The sequence below is a fragment of the Dermochelys coriacea genome, chromosome 2, assembly GCF_009764565.3.
Source record: "Dermochelys coriacea isolate rDerCor1 chromosome 2, rDerCor1.pri.v4, whole genome shotgun sequence".
Classification (NCBI taxonomy): Eukaryota; Metazoa; Chordata; order Testudines; family Dermochelyidae; genus Dermochelys; species Dermochelys coriacea.
In genome coordinates this window covers 253816546-253831100 of record NC_050069.1, presented here as the reverse complement: position 1 = coordinate 253831100, position 14555 = coordinate 253816546, and the positions used below count along the sequence as shown (strand labels likewise).

Genomic DNA, 14555 nt, shown 5'->3' with positions numbered 1-14555 from the left:
AATGGTTAAGAAATCACATCAGAGAGTGCAGGACTCCAATTAAGTAAGGTACTTAACCATATGCCTAACTTTAAACATTCCCAGAAGGGAAGCAACAGAGAGGTCAAATACCACAGAGAGATTTTATGTATTCTCTAAAAAAGCTCACAAAAGCTTATGCTCAAATAAATTTGGTTAGTCTCTAAGGTGCCACAAGTACTCCTTTTCTTTTTGCGGATACAGACTAACACAGCTGCTACTCTGAAACCTATGTATTCTCTAAAACACAAAGTACATAGTTTTAAATACTTATATAAATTAAATAGTATTTGCTTCACCAGCAAACAGAAAAACTCTTCAGGGGAGAGGTAAACATAACTGCTTGTTGATTAAGCAAAATGTAGGTGCTCTCAGATTGGATTTTTTATCTATTTGTTGATCAGGATTAGGAATCTAAAGCAATAAAGTAGATGTAATGGCATGTGTATTGCAAGAACAGTTCACTTTTGATAAAACACAAGTTAAAAATTGAGAGATTTTAAAAAATATTTATTTATAAAATTGATTATACAGAAGAAAGTTATCACAAAAGAGTTAGTGTGTGGGCTGTAGTCACTCCCTCCTCCAAGTTTATAAATGTGTTCCTTCCAACACATTTATACACTTACAAGAATTTCCCTTTAATTTACCTGGCTTTTATATATTAACATACCCCAAAAAATAAACTTAATCTTACACCACTTGGAAAAATGATTCACTCTCTTTTACCAGAGTGCCATAACTGCACAATATTTAAAAAAACACCACTAAAATTTAGAGTAAAACACTTATTGTACATTTATTTAAAACTTGGGCAAAATACCAATATAAAAGAAAATAGAGTAAGAAATAAAGTACAAAACATTTTCAATCTTCAAATCCATAACTTAAGAGACAGCAAGCCCTTTTTATTTTTATTTTCACATCCAAATTTTCCTTTAGGTTGAAGTACCATAGTTAAAATGTTTAAAAACTAGCAAACTAATTATGATATCTAAAATGGGATCTTTTAAAACGGTAGTATAATACAAAACATAGTAAATTATGTTTCCTCATAATAAAATTACACATCCTAAAAAAGATGCAGTTTATTTTTGCTTTCCTGCTTTGAACTGCTCATCATCCCAAGGAACAAGCTGGAAAACAGCACTCATAGGAAGTATTAGTTACTTTACACGGTGGCTGGAACAGCTAGATTTAATGCTCCAAGGACTCCGAAGCAATAAGGCATTTTACTATCCATCAAGTAAATTTATATGTAAGTTTGTTAAGGGAACACAACTTTGAAACATCAGTGCAGAAAACATTTACATAAAACATTAACTAGAAGTATAATACTTGCTTTTCTTAGGTGAATATTACTGAAATCTACAGGGTTTACAACATTCTGGACTAACAAGCTATTTGCTACTTTTAGAAACCACTGACAGATAGAATTTATATTTTTGCTTAATGTTGTTGTTCAATCTACTTTTTTTTTTTTTTGTTCAGAGTAATCTTTTCTAGAATATACTTCAAACAAGCCACAAATTTTTAGGATACCCCCCCATCAATTACATCATATTTATGTAGTACCTTCTTTATCCATCTTTGATACACTATTGCAATCCAAAAATGTTTAGTTCCAGTAATCAAGATAATATCTGACATTTTAAAATTAATTATTCAGATCACTCCCCAACTCACCTACCCCAAAGGGTTCTCTGCTTCAGGGGAATCTGAAGTAATCTGTCAAGTACTGGGAAAACAGCAAGTATGTTTTCCCACAAATGCACACAAGTCTTAAATTCAAGACAAAGCAGTCAGCGTCTAGATAGGTCTAACTGTGCAAAAAGGGAGGAGGGTGAATATGACAGAGAGAAGATTACACATATGAGTGATTGTAATGCCTTCTGTGACTGGAAAAAAGTCACCAAATTCATTCCACTTTAAATTGAACCTACATCTCCAGAAACCACAGACTAACGTCGTAACTTACCTTGTCTCCTAGTATATAAATACATTTAGTAAAACCATAGAACCTTTCCCAACAATCACTGAAGCATTCTTGGTTTTCATATAAAAAGGATATGATTCATAATCCAGTGTTTGAGTCAGTACTCCAGTCAGAACAAACTCAGCATTATGCACATCTAGAAATATTAAAAAAAATATATAAGATTAATATACTACAGAGAGAGCCTTCTTCATTCTACATCACAAGGAGCATGGGGGAATCAGCTGAGATATGTCCACTGACAGACCTAGAATTGAACACGAAAGAACTGGAAGACTGGCATTCTCTGTGGATTGTTTTACAGTGACCGTATTTCCTCTACCAATGCAACACAGCTCAAGTCTACTGACTTGGCCTATCTGCTTGACCACTTGCCTGAAATGGACCCTGATCCTGTGCAAAGTTCTGTTTGAGAAAAACCCTGAAGCACCACTGGAGTGCAGTTCTGTCAGTGAAGCACTACCGGAGCACACGGGGAGAGGGGTCTGTCCACATGGAGTTCAGTGCAGGATCAAAGCTTTGGTTAGGAAGATGATGTAGTTTTTTTTTTTTTGTCTGAAGCGTGATTACTGTTGGTTATTGCACTGGGTCGGTATTTGTGGCTACTGTATGTAGATGTTCAAGTACTGTCTGTGTGGATCCCGCTATTGGTGTTTGGGCATCTAATGCATGCAGGTTCAGAAAGTTTGGCCAGCAGTGTCAACTGGGTCCACCCATGCATCCTGAATGTCCCAGTTTCCCAAACCCCAGGGCATAAAAGGGAGTGCAGCCCCAACTGCCATTCAATTCCCTCTGACTGCCTATGGCAGCAAGTTGGAACTGCCTACAGTCCTCCCTGCTACACGCAGCAGAGTCAGAACTTCTCTGTTTGTCCCCTCTCCAGCACAGGATTAGTTTGTGTTTAAAGTGTTCTTCTGTCCTATTGACAAATTTATTTTCTTCAGATCCTTCAGGATTGGTATCAAAGCAATTCCCCCACCTCACACCAAACACCAAGTGGTTAAGCCCTGCCCTTCAATGATGGCCTCATATCAGTCATAGGTGGGTCTATGAAATGGTTTCTCACCCTGTGGTTCTTTGGAGCACCGATTGAGATGTGTCCCTCTCTCTCTGTGTACTTGTGCCCCCGTGCCTTTGATCGGAGATTTCACATAGCAGCGTCCATTCGGCCTGCACATGCACTACGTTGGGGTGGCCAACCTGTGGCTCCGGAGCCGCATGCGGCTCTTCAGAAGTTAATATGCGGCTCCTTGGATAGGGGGCTGCAGATTTATTACTGTGGCTCTTTGGCAATGTACATTGGTAAATTCTGGCTCCTTCTCAGGCTCAGGTTGGCCATCCCTGTGATCCCTGACGCAAAGAGCCAGTTACTGCACTGAGTAACCATTTCTTCTTCTCGTTTGAGTAGTGTCTCTGTCTGTGTCTGTGCTCCATTCTAGGTGACGACTGAGCAGCTCCCCTCAAGGAGGAGGGGGCTTCAGAGTTAAGTCCATATTGAATGAAGTATAACAAAGCTAAACACAGCAGAGATGACGTAACTGTGGATAGTCGGGGGCATAACTGAAAGGTTTTTTTTGGGGGGAGAGCAGGTGACCTCCCCACGTGTTGCCTCTGCTTCCACTCCCTGACTCACCTCAGCAGGTGGTCTACAAAGCTGACAGTGGGAACTGCTTGGACTCCAGCAGCAGGGATGGAGAAACAGCCCCAATACCGAGGGGGAAGGAGCTCAGCCTGCAGCCAGTCACCCTGCTTCTTCCTCCCTCCCCACGCTGCATGGACAGACGGCAAGTGCAGCCACCAGGGGAGCTGCTGCTGCTTTGCTGCTGGGCGCCCTGACAAATCGGGGGGGGGAGGGGGAGACACTTGACCCCCCACCCCTCCACGCATCACCTCTGAAACACAGCACCAGAAGCAGAGTCGTGAGGTTTTGCATAGTGCTCAGCAAAGGTACGTACAGGGGTCAAAGTTGCAATGCTACATTTTCAGTAATGGGAACATTCTTCAGAAAGGCTGTAGATAGACCACGCAGAATGAGTACCGTATGTCCAAGGGTGCTTGGAAATTGCAAGATTGATAGCAACAACCAAAACAGCCAGATATCCATTTGGAAAGCCTTGAGGCTGCAGACCTTTCTGATCTGTCTGCAATTGAGACAAACAATTTGGGACACTTTCTGAAAGATCTAGTCCCATCAAGACAGAAGGCCAGGGCTCTTCTCACTGGTAGAAATTCGGGGGAGAAATTGTCACGTGACTATCTTTGAAAAATAAAGTGAAGGAAGGGGTATGCCATAAGGGCCTCAATTTCCCCAACTCGTCGAGCTGACATGATGGCTACCAAGAATGCCATTTTCATCGATAAATGGAGGAGTGTACATGTAGCCACTGGTTTGAACAGAGCTCTCAAAACATTTAAGAGCCAAGCTAAGGTCCCAAATTGGAGTAGGGTTATTGACTTGCGGAAAGAGATTTTGGAATCCCCTGAGGAATCTCATTGTAATTGAGTAAGCAAGCATGGAATAATCCTTTATTGGGTAGTGGAAGGCTGTGATGACCATAGGTGGACCCTAGTGGAGCTCAGCAACAAACCCAAGTTTGTTTTTTTTACTTTCAGGAGATATTCAAGTGCATCTGACAGCAACAAGGTTGCTAGTCACACAAAGCAGTGATATTTTGTCCATTTCTGCAAGTAAGTGTAGCACCCCGACTGCTTCCTGCTGCGTAACTGTACTCTTTGTACTCCCTTCAAACAGGCTGTCTCTAAACCTGTGAACAATCAACTAGCCATGTTTTGAGGCAAAGGACTTAAGAGATTGGGACAAAGGATCTTCTCATGTTCTTGGGAGATAAGATAAAGAATGGTCCGGAGAATGATTGGTGAGCAAGCAGCCAGCTGTATGAGGTAAGGAAACCATGTCTGTCTAGAACTCTTAGAATAACTCTGCCTTTGTCCTTTTCATCTTGAGCAGAACTTTGGATATTACAGGAGTCAGAGGGAAGGCATACAACAGACCTGATGACCACTGAAGGTGAAAGGATTGGTGATCCTGCCTGCCTCTGGAGAGAAACTGAGCACATTTCTTGTTTCTGGCCATGGCAAAACAGGTCTATCTAAAGGATGCCCCATTGCCAAAATATGTGGTGAAATGCAATGGAATCTATTTCTCACTCATGGTCCTGAGAGAAGTACTTGCCGAGTGTATCCACAGTCACAATCTGAGCACCTGGAAGGTAAGCTGCTGTGATGGTTAAAATAGAACATGCTTGATAAGTTGTCCATCATGACCTTTATGTGTTTGCCCCAATCAATGATAGAAATTGGATAGACGCATATGACATCCCTGAGCTCTAGGAGGTTGATGTGAAGAGAGGCCTCCTGAGGGGTCCACCTGCCCTGGGCCATGTGGATGTCCAGATGTGCTCCCCAACCTGATAGGGATGCATCGGTTGTTTCGCAATCATTGAGGAATGGCAGGCAAAAAGGACTCCTGTGCAGACGTGAGATTCCTTCAACAAAGGTGGGTATGGAAAATAATGTGGTTAGTCTGTGTCTGCCTGGTGAATAAACAGTCCTGAGCCACCCTTAAAGGCAATGCATTCGCAGTCTTACATGGTCTGTAAATGAAAGTGCCAGCTGCTATATGTCTCAACAGCTGTAGACAGTTCTTGACTGGAGTCTGTGGGCTGATCTGGATTGTGCTATGTTGGATAGGGCCATGAATCTGTGCATTGGGAGGTAGGCTCTTGCTGCTATTGAATCAAAATAAGCTCCTATGAATTCTAACCCTTGTACAGATCAAGGACTTTCGAATGTTCAATTGTAGGCCCAGCTCAAGGAAGAGGTCCATGGCCTTGCAAATAGCCAGTGAAGTTTTGTCATGAGAACAACCTTTCAGAAGCCAATCGTTTAGGTAAGGGAACATCAGAATTCCTTTTCTGCAGAGGTGTGCTGCTACTACTGATGTAACCTTTGGGGCAGATGAGAGACCAAAAGGGAACCCTGTTCTGAAAGTGGTCCTGACCAACAGTAAAACATAGGAATCTTTTGTGAGACTGGTGGATCACTATATGGAAATATGTGCCCTGAAGGTTGAGGACTCAGACTCAATCCCCTTGGTCCAGCGATGGAATTACTGCTGCAAGTGTCACCATTTTTAAATTCTATGCCTTCGCAAATGTGTTGAGTTGCCTTACATCTAGGATGGGTTTCCAACTGCTATTCTTATTTTTGGAACAAGGAAGAACCTGGAATAAAAACCCTTCCCTCTGTGCTGCATGAAAACAGGCTCTATAGCATCCAAGAGTAGGAGAGCGTCTTTCTTATCTTAGAAGGGGCTCACGAGAGGATTCCCTGAAGAGGGATGTAGAAGGGGGATTGACAGGAGGAAGAGAAGTGACCTCGACACTTGGTGGAGATGATTTCCAAAACCTACCTGTCTGTAGCGATAGACTCCCAAGCCTGCCAAAAGTGGTAAAGGCAGTCTCTGAAGGGAGGAACGCAGGTGAATCACTGCAGTTGGTATGAACGGGGATGGGAGCTCAGTACCTTGACCACCCTGTCAAAACTGGTGTTTCAAGGTGGAAGGGTGAGAGGTCAAAGGTTGGGAAATGGGTAGTTTTCTCTCCTCTGGAACCTCTGTCTCTGGTGTTGAGGTTCATATGATCTCTGGGAGATTGAAAATTGGACAGGGCAGGATCTCTGCACTGTGTGTGACTTACTAAACTTTCTCTTGTGGGTAGGTATATAAATCCCCAAAAAACACAAAGTAATCCTAGAGTCATTTAACATATGCAGAGATTTGTCTGTGCTGTCAGCCGTTTAGTGCCTTCAAGCTGGAGGTCTTTGCCCATATTCTGGACCTCCTTTGGAAATCCAGAGAGCTGCAGCCAGGAGGCCCTCTTCATAACTACCGCTGTAGAAACTGAACGAGTGGCAGTATCAGCAGCGTCGACAGAGGCCTGCAGAAATGTTCTGGCAAGAAGCTGGCCTTCTGCAATAGTTGCTTGGAACTGCTCTTTGTTCTGTTGGTAGATGCTCAGTAAAGGAATTCAGCTTGGTATAATTCGTATGGTTGTACTTTGCCATCAATTGCTGGCAGTTGGCTATTCTGAACTGTAAAGTAGCTGACAAACAAGATTTTCTACTGAACAAGTTGAGACCCTTATGATTTCTATCACAGAGCAGACATTTAGTGTGGTGCTGCCTTCTATGTATATTAACCACCTTGACCACCAGGAGTTAGGAGGGGGATATGAAAATAATACTGAATACTTACAGGGGACATATTTCTTATCCACACTCTTGCACATGGATGGAATTTTGCACAGAGTGTGCCAGATAACCTTTGCGGGGTCTAGGAGGGTCTTTACAGGATCTAGGAGGCCTCATTAACAGGCAGGGCGATGTGGGCCAATTAAGCTGAATGAAGGATGTCAAGCAGCTTATGATATGGCTCTTTAACCTCCTCATGAGGGATCGTCAAAGAATCCACGAGTCTCTTGATAAGGTTCTGGAACTGCCTGAAATTGTCTGCCAGGGATGGTGGAGGTGGCTTAACAGCTTCATTCGGGGATTAAGAAGAGACGTTGGCTGGTAGAAAGACCTCTTCATTAGCCCTAGCTTCCTGTTCCTCAAAGGTTTCTTCCTGAGGTTCTGGTCTCCCAGAGAGAGAGAGGGTGATGAAGGCTATTTATCTCTCTGACAGGTGGTACTTGAGGCCCTAGAGAATTGCTGATGGTAAGCCACTTAGGGGCCCAGTATGGCCAATGGGGTGGTGCATATGGCATGGGTGGAGGCATCCATGGGTGCTTCTACCAGTGAGATGGTGGCTGTGGACATCTCTCATGAATGTGATTAAATTCCTTAGAAGCCTCTGGAAAAGTGCCTTTATAAGGGTGGAGAGGGCAGCCTTGGACAGATATTTGAGACCGAGGCAAGATCTTCATCAGAATCCTCCTCTTCCAGATCACTCTGGAGTGGTGGAGCACTGGAAGAAATAGAAGGTAAAACTGTCTGTACTGGACGGGTGTCAGGAGAGCTGCAGGTCGTTGGTACTGAGAGAAGATCAGAGTCAAGCAATGGTGAGTCAGGCATCTTTGAAACAGCGAGGTCTTGGGGAAAACAAAACTCTTGCAGTACTGAGAGTGTTGTCAGTACCAAGTCCATGGCCTGAGCCGAAGTAATGGTGGCTGAGGGAGTTGAGGGTACTATGTGTCTCAAATGCTCTGAGGGGAGTCCAGATGGAGCCTGAGCAAATACCAAGTGAGAAGAGGTAGAGCTCTTCTTGCTGCCTTGCTCTCCTGATTGTACCGATGGCCTACTGGAGCCAACTATCTGGAGTCTTTAGGCTTAACAGTGTCCTTGGTACTTGAGAAACCAGCAGCCTAGTGGATGCCGGGTTGGAGACCAATGGGTGCTAAATTGGCTGGTGTCCTTGGCCACTGAGGCTTCTCTGAGATAGATTCCATTCCTGGAGAACTTAAGGCACTATCTTTTGGAAGAGACTTTATGAGAGGAATCATGGGTTCCCCTCTTAGATGGGAGACAGTAGAGGCAGCCCACTTATTCAGATACCAGCATATAGCGAGGTGCAGCGAGGTTCAGAGGCTGGGTGCAGCAAGTTTCCATCATGAGAAGCTGAAATTTGATCCTGTTTTTTCTGGTTCTAGATTTTAATACCAGGCAGAAGTTACACTTTTGGGATATATGAGATTCCCTAAGGCAACGGATGCACTAGGAGAGTGTCTCACTCACTGGCACTGTCTCCTGGCATGATAGACAGCGTTTGAAATCAGGATAACCAGGCATGCCCATATTTTTTATATACATGTATTCTAGTTGTTGTTAGTGTGTAGTTATATATGAATAACAACAGCTATTATAAGAGCTATGGGGTCCCAGTTGAGGTAAAAATCAACACGGATGGCTGCTAAGGCTCTGTCTCAGACCGAGGCAGTTAAGAAGAAACTGAGGGTGGTTCGCCCACAGAGTGCAATATAACCACGGTGTGGAGCATGAGACTGGGTAACACACACGCGCAGGCCAAATGGACACTTATGTGAAATATCTAATTAAATATGCAGAAGGAGCAAGCGCACCTAAAATGAAGCACCCAGACGGACACTACTTGAAGAAAAATTGATTACTCTGCCTTGGAGACACTGACAACTTCAAAATCACATTTCCATCTGAAAATGCTGTACCTACTATTTAAATTTTAAGGATTTCATGAGATATACTGAGATCAGAATATAAACCTAAAACAGAGAAAGATATGCAGCTTGTTCATTTGTTGCTAGTCAACTGCATTTTCTGTCTTATGAATTGGTATGATGACATCACTCAAGCACTACTAAGTTGGGAAGGACTAACATGCAGTCTTTTTGGTCCTGCAAGAGTATTCTGCAGTAGCAGAGTTGAAACTAAAAGGCAGCAGAAAATCTGCACATAAAGATGGCAGGAAGGAGAAGGTAGGGGTCTGACCGATTGGGTGACAGTAATGGGCCTCTCAAACATCAGCAGGTGAACAGAAAAACCCTATATATTTTATTTTAAAACCAAGGACATAATATTAAAAAGGTGCTTCATCATATTTGATTTTTTTTGAAACAGACAGTATTCCTTTAACTGTATTTTAATCTATGACTGTTCCCAATAATAGGTGCATGTACTTAAACAATGAAAAATAAATACAGTAAACAAATTTATGATTTGGAATTCTATTAGCAGTTCACACGTACCTATGCCTCTGGCAAAATATTCTCGACATAAGTGAAGATCATTTTCACAGGATATCAAGATTATCGCTGACAAACTCTACATTAAAAAAAATACTAAATATGAGTTCAAATAAGAGAATAATATATTTTATACACAATATTTAGAAAGCCAAGTGATACTGTACTCACTTTGTTCTGTTTGTGTTCCATAAGTTTTCGAAAAGAAGGTTGTTTGGATAATACTTTTCCTCCTGCACATTCCACAATTGCCTTCATGGTGGAAAGACTAGGACAAATTCCAGGTGTAATGTAAAAATATTTTCCCTAAAAACAAACAATTTTTTAAAAAAACATATACATACACATCAATTAGATGTAAAAAAGGGGAAAGTAAAGAGTACAACTTTTGATCCTTTAGCATCTGAGGTGTATAGTGCTGACATCCACTATAATGCAAGGGTCATTTTATAAATTATGAAGCAGATCTTCAGCTGGTGTCAACTGTCACAGCTCCATTCAGAGCTATGACAATTTACATGAGATAAAGATCTGCCCCTATTTACTTAAAATCTTTCTGTGACACTTACAAAAATGACCATAAAACCTTCAAATGGTAAATTTTCTGAATGAATATTAAACAGCAATTAGGTAAGGATGAAAAAGAAACACCCCTATTTCAACTGTGTGGTTGCCCAATAGCTTGCAAAAGGACTTCTACAAAGGAAAGGTAAGTCTTATTGTCCAATTTATAACCACTAAATTTCTATTTCTATTTAATTTCTGTATCTAGTTATCTAATTTCACAGACAATTTCTTATTGTCCAATTTATAACCACTAATTTCTATTGTCTGCCAACAAAACTACAACTAGCTTTCTGCCTGCTTGAGACTCTTAACGGAAGTGATCATATACAGTGTACTTTATCTGTTCCTACTTGCTAGAGGGAAGATGTGTTCTTGCCATCTGAACTGGTGAAGAGATGCTATTTTAACTTCCTTTGATCCTCCAACCAATTTTACTTCCAGAAAAAAACTGAAGTTTTACATTATTTTTGGCTTCTGAATTTCTGACTGAAGTATACCAGGTGCAAAAGGTTTTATTCTAGATCCCTCATGAGTTATTTTGACATGCCTAAAGTGATAGATTTAAAAAAAATGTCTAAGTAAATTGGTCTCTGTTAAAACAATACTTCCACTCCAAATCTCAAATTGTTTTGTATAATGCACAATCCTGGGGCAAAGTTCAGGAAATTCATCTTTTAGATGAGATTTGTCTCATTATGTATTGCTTTCAAGACAAAGGTGAATGCGTTTTCTTGTTTGCTGTGAAAACATAGCATAGAAAGGCCAACAGAAACAGTTTTTCTTTAAGTATAAGAATAAAACCAACTGTGAACAGAGGTAGTATTCCAATAGCAATACTATCCGACATATGATTTTAGTAATTTCCAGGTTATTTCATTGCAAGTTTTTACATGAAATATTTAGAAATCTACCTATACAAATATTCTTAGAAGAATCATATTCTGCTCTTAACAGGAGTCTGAAAGTGAAGAGATTGTACAGATGAAACTAGTTTGCATATATATTTTTATTAAGAAGTCAGACTGCTTTAAAAGATTATGAAACTGCATTAAAACTTTGGCTCTAAGTGGAACTTTAATTCAAAGCTAACAATAAAAATGTCACACTTGTATCAGCATTGTGCAATAAACATATATATAAGATTGTTTCCCCTATAAGTGCATGTATAAATTTCAGCTAATAGCAATAACACACTTTAGAGAGTTCTTTCATTTGGTTTTAGACACCCAAGTTTTTAGCCTTTTGTGTTACTCTGCCTTTTTGCAGAGGAAAGCTGTCTTATTACTTAAGCACATGTTTGGGAAAAGCATGGATCATTATCAGAAAAATATACTTAAGATTGATCAAATGAGTGACCAAGCATGTTTTGTCTTTTATTGTAGCAATGAAATAAATATATGTATTTACGCATGTTATTAAAAAGTGTGTACCTTAAAAAGCGGAGCCACTTGTGCTCTCTTTAGAGACTCCTCTAAACTGAAGCAGAAAAGCACCTCAGCTTCTGCATCTCGGAGCATGAAATTCTGCTCATCTGGAAAAGAACATATACACATTACAAAAGTGACAAAGGAAGAAAAGATGTCAACATAACTCTTTATACAGATTCAAACCCTATTTCAAACTTAGTTATAAAAAACTAATGGTAAAAAAATTAAAAATCTCACTTGCTTTGATGTGACTTGAACATAATCCCATTGTTTAAGAAAAAACTGCCTTTTATTGAAGTCAAGCAACTAAAAAGTGTTGTACATTTAAAAGTCATGACTCCTGTATAAAATGTGTTTTTATTATTATTTAATTTTACTATTATTGAGGATCAACCAAAATTACTGACCGACAAAAATTCTTAATATATTTCTTTATTTTTGTTGTGTTTACTTTGTCCATTTAACAGCATTTTCTATCCTATATGGGCCCCGCAATTTCTGTACTGGAGAGCTTCAAGCCACATTAATGCATTTGTCCCCATTTATGAAAACAAAGGCACAAAGTGGTTAACTGAGTTGTGCCCAAGACACAAAGGAAATATATGACAGCCCATGGAATTGACTCCCAGTCCACAGACTTAGCCACCTGGCAATCTTTCCATTTGTTTCCCCTGCATAGTCAGTCAGCATTCCCTTTTGTTTGGATGGGATTTTCTTCCCTCAGGTCTCTCACTCACACCCCCTCCCTACCCTCATACCAAAATAGGAGAGGGAAATTATTATTATTATTTTTTAAAAAAGCATAGTAAAATCAAAAAGACAGGTAGAGTGACTTGGGATAGATGTTGTACCTGAAAATATATAACTCCTTTTACTACAATCGATTAGATTTCAAACTGATAGTCTCCATTCAGTTCTATACTCAGTGTGAGAATGTCAACTTCTCCTCACATTTCTTAGTTACACCTTCTAATATCTTTCTTACCGTTTATTGTTTTGTTTGATATAGCTGGACAAAGCAAGATAAAACTCTACCTCACGTTTATAAACAAGAAAATATTTCCTGCTTATTATCTATAGTATTGTCTTATCTATAGTTTTAAGTCTTTGCAATGGTTTGGCAGCAACACCATCTGTTTAACTCACCAAATAAATAAAAAGTTCAAAACACATATATTATAATTATATTATATTATATATACATACATACACACATATCTATCTATCTATCATACACACACACACACACACACACACACACACACACGATACTGTGAGCTTTTATAGGTGGTCGTCGTACATGTAGGTACCAATGACAAAGGGAAGGATAGAAGAAAGGTGCTGGAAGCCAAATTTAGGCTTGTAGATAAGCCATTTAAGTCCAGGACCTCCATGGTAGCATTTTCTGAAATGCTTCCAGTTCCACGCGCAGGGACAGTTAGACAGGCAGAACTGCAGGGTACCAATATGTGGATGAGACAATGGTGTAGGAAGGAGAGGTTTAGATTTATTAGGAACTGGGGAAACTTTTGGGAAAGGGGAAGCCTATACAGGAAGGATGGGCTCCACCTAAACCAAAATGGAACCAGATTGCTGGCACTTAAAATTAAAAAGGTAATAGAGCTGTTTTTAAACTAAGGGCTGGGGGAAAGCTGACAGGTGCAGAGAAGCACATGGTTTGGACAGAGACATCCCTAAGGGGAGGATCTATAAATGGAGATTCTCTATGTCCTACTAAGGAGGAGAGGATGGAAGATGATAAAATATGGGTAGGATATGATTAGAAACAGTTACATGAAAAAGAGTCCCATTCAATTACAACATGTAATGGCAGACAGTTAAAAAGTGACAAGTTTTTAAAATGCTTACATACCAATATTAGAAGTCTAAATACTAAGATGGGTGAACTAGAGTGCCTCATATTAAATGAGGATATTGATATAAAACAGGCATCACAGAAACTTGGTGGAATGAGGATAATTGATGGAACACAATAATACCAGGGTACAAAATATGTCAGGAGGACAGAACAGGTTGTGCTGGTGGGGAAGTGGCACTGTATGTGAAAGAAAGGGTAGAATGAAATGAAGTAAAAATCTTAAACAAACCAATCTGTCCCATAGAATCTCTATGGATAATTTCATGCTCAAATAAGAATATATCAGTAGGGATATATTACTGACCACGTGACCAGGATGGTGATAGTGATTCGAAATGCTCAGGGAGATTAGAGAGGCTATAAAAATAAACTCAATAATAACGGGGGATTTCAACTATCCCCATATTGACTGGGTACATATCACCTCAGGACAGGATGCAGAGATAAAGTTTCTTGACACCTTAAATGACTGCTTCTTGGAGTGACTAGTCCTGGAACCCACAAGAAGAGAGACAATTCTTGATTTAGTCCTCAGTGGAGCACAGGATATGATTCAAGAGGTGAATATAGCTACACCACTTGATAATATGACCACAATATAATTAAATTTAACATCCCTGTGGCAGGGAAAACATCACAGCAGCCCAACACAGTAGCATTTAATTTCAGAAAGGAGAACTACATAAAAATGAGGAAGTTAGTGAAACAGCAATTAAAAGGAACAATGCCAAAAGTGAAATCCCTGTAAGCTGCATGGAAACTTTGTAAAGACACCACAACGGATGCTCAATTTAAATGTATACCCCAAATTTAAAAAAAACTTAGTGAGAGAACCAAAAAAGTGCCACCGTGGCTAAACAACAAAGTAAAAGAAGCAGTGAGAGGCAAAAAGGCATCCCTTAAAAAGTGGAAATTAAATCTTAGTAAGGAAA

The 14555-nt window shown here is 40.2% G+C and overlaps 1 protein-coding gene across 4 annotated transcripts in view; it reads right to left on the bottom strand.

The window, feature by feature from the left end:
• Nucleotides 1–511: 511 nt before the first annotated feature.
• Nucleotides 512–14555, bottom strand: part of PAXIP1 (PAX interacting protein 1) — a 93593-nt gene continuing 79549 nt past the window's right edge. For 3 of the 4 annotated variants that reach the window (XM_038390989.2, XM_043509653.1, XM_038390991.2), the window contains 5 exons: nucleotides 11748–11848; nucleotides 9922–10056; nucleotides 9754–9829; nucleotides 2090–2150; nucleotides 512–1276 (listed from right to left, as the gene is read on the bottom strand). In XM_038390989.2, coding sequence (XP_038246917.1) covers nucleotides 1261–1276; nucleotides 2090–2150; nucleotides 9754–9829; nucleotides 9922–10056; nucleotides 11748–11848 — 389 coding nt within the window. In that variant the 3' untranslated portion in view covers nucleotides 512–1260. Of the gene's footprint in view, nucleotides 1277–2089; nucleotides 2151–9753; nucleotides 9847–9921; nucleotides 10057–11747; nucleotides 11849–14555 lie in introns of those variants that run through there. The other variant, XR_005291213.2, reaches the window with a different exon arrangement.